Here is a 1,701-nt window from a genome sequence, read left to right as displayed (position 1 = left end):
ATGCTGCACAATGGATAGGCTGAATTCCATATAAGTAGGCGTAGCATTACATCAGTTGACATCAGCATACATGAAGTCGATATACATTTACCATAAGTTGCGTCACTTGTCGCCCGTCATATCCATATGCTTAGAATTTAACATGGTGCCAGACAACAATTTAGCCTTGAATGTGAATAAGTAGGTGTACTGTTGGTGACATAGACCTAGAGATAGAAAGAATTCCATATAAGTGGATGTGGCATTACTGCTGTAACTTGTCCTATGATCATTTGCAGTAGTCGCATTAATTTTGACTTCCTGCTTACACTTTCCTGAATACGAGAAGGGCATTATCCTTTTCATAAGAGACAAAAATAAACTGCGCTTAGCCAAGCGACCAATATAAGAACTGGATATGTGGTGGAGGTTACATAAGTGTTGGCACCACCAAGAACTTGGAAGTGTTAATTTGCTTGGAATGGTCTGTGGGAGGAAAAGGGGACGTTGTGTTCTAAGCAACATAAATCACATTTATCTCCTCATCTTCTCCCTGAACCTCCCCTGCCAACTTGGCACCCGCTATACCCTTGACTAATTTTGCCCATGTGATAAGACCCTGTCATTACTACTGCCTTGTGTCCTGAAGCAAATGTTCGCTAATATGGGAAAAAGTGTCGTGCATCTACAGTGCAAGATAGGAGCAGAGGGGCAGAGTTGAAAAGCACCACTGGTGCATTATCAAGAGTTTACTCATCAGTGATTTCGTGAGCAAATTGTTGCGTTGCTTTAAATGTCACTTCATATAACTTCGACCTTAAACCGTTAGATGGAAAAGAAGTTATTTTATACCCTTATGCGTCTTTTTCCATCTCTTCTTGGTTTTGGAAAATATTTGAGAATTTGCTGTATTTTTACTTTGGGGTGAACTACACATATGCCGTCGTTAATACCGGACTCACTGCCAATCCCTCAACATGTCATATAATTACAATGAATTCAAATCAGCTAAAATGTGTGGCAGATTGGTCAAAATTAATGATAAACAATTAAAGGTAGTGGATGACTTGCGGCTGCGTAAGTGCCAAGTATATTTAATTGCAACTAAGTCTGCGTCAATATACTGTCAGAGCTATGTAAATTCAGTGATCACTGACCGCCGCTGCTCATCGTTTCAATCACATGAGCGGTTACACCCCATGACGTGGTGACGACATGACCCGATTTTGAAGAACTTGTTCCTTGGCAGTTTTTCATGTTTCGGCCATCGTACTAAGCACCACTCGTTTCATCTACTGTAACGTAGAATCTTATCCTTGTTGCATTTTAATTACTTTGTGTCCCTTTTCCTCTGAGGGAACAATAACTGTGCTCACCGTATTTTGGAAAATAAGAATTATGTAGAGTAAATCTGTAATGCAAAACTAGCTGCTGCATTACTTTTTACTTGTCAAACTTATGTAACTCTACGATTATAACATCTTCAACGGAAAAGCGTGCCTCTTTGCAATGTGCTTATTCAATTGGCTGAATCAAAATTCTCCGCTTTATCACGTTCACTTGTTGCCTAGAGTAATATCATGATTAAAGTTGCGGCTGTTGTAGATGCAGTAAAACACCTGCTGCCTTTCACGTTAAATAGTCCACTTGCCGCAATGCTTTGAACGGTTCACTTAAGTGACTTGCCTTTAGACTTAATGATAAATGAATATTTACACGGAA

At 39.6% G+C, this 1,701-nt stretch overlaps 1 protein-coding gene across 1 annotated transcript in view; it reads left to right on the top strand. All coding sequences in view use genetic code 11, as the record gives it.

Annotated features, from left to right (window-relative positions):
* Positions 1-956: 956 nt before the first annotated feature.
* The window catches only part of EGR_05407 (hypothetical protein), a gene marked incomplete at both ends in the record, with an annotated part of 1,213 nt that continues 468 nt past the window's right edge, over positions 957-1,701 (top strand). The window contains one exon of the mRNA XM_024494656.1: positions 957-1,034. Coding sequence (XP_024350983.1) covers positions 957-1,034 — 78 coding nt within the window. The remainder of the gene's footprint in view (positions 1,035-1,701) is intronic.

This window comes from Echinococcus granulosus (assembly GCF_000524195.1).
Source record: "Echinococcus granulosus chromosome Unknown EG_S00039, whole genome shotgun sequence".
NCBI lineage: Eukaryota > Metazoa > Platyhelminthes > Cestoda > Cyclophyllidea > Taeniidae > Echinococcus > Echinococcus granulosus.
This window is presented reverse-complemented; position numbering and strand designations above follow the sequence as displayed.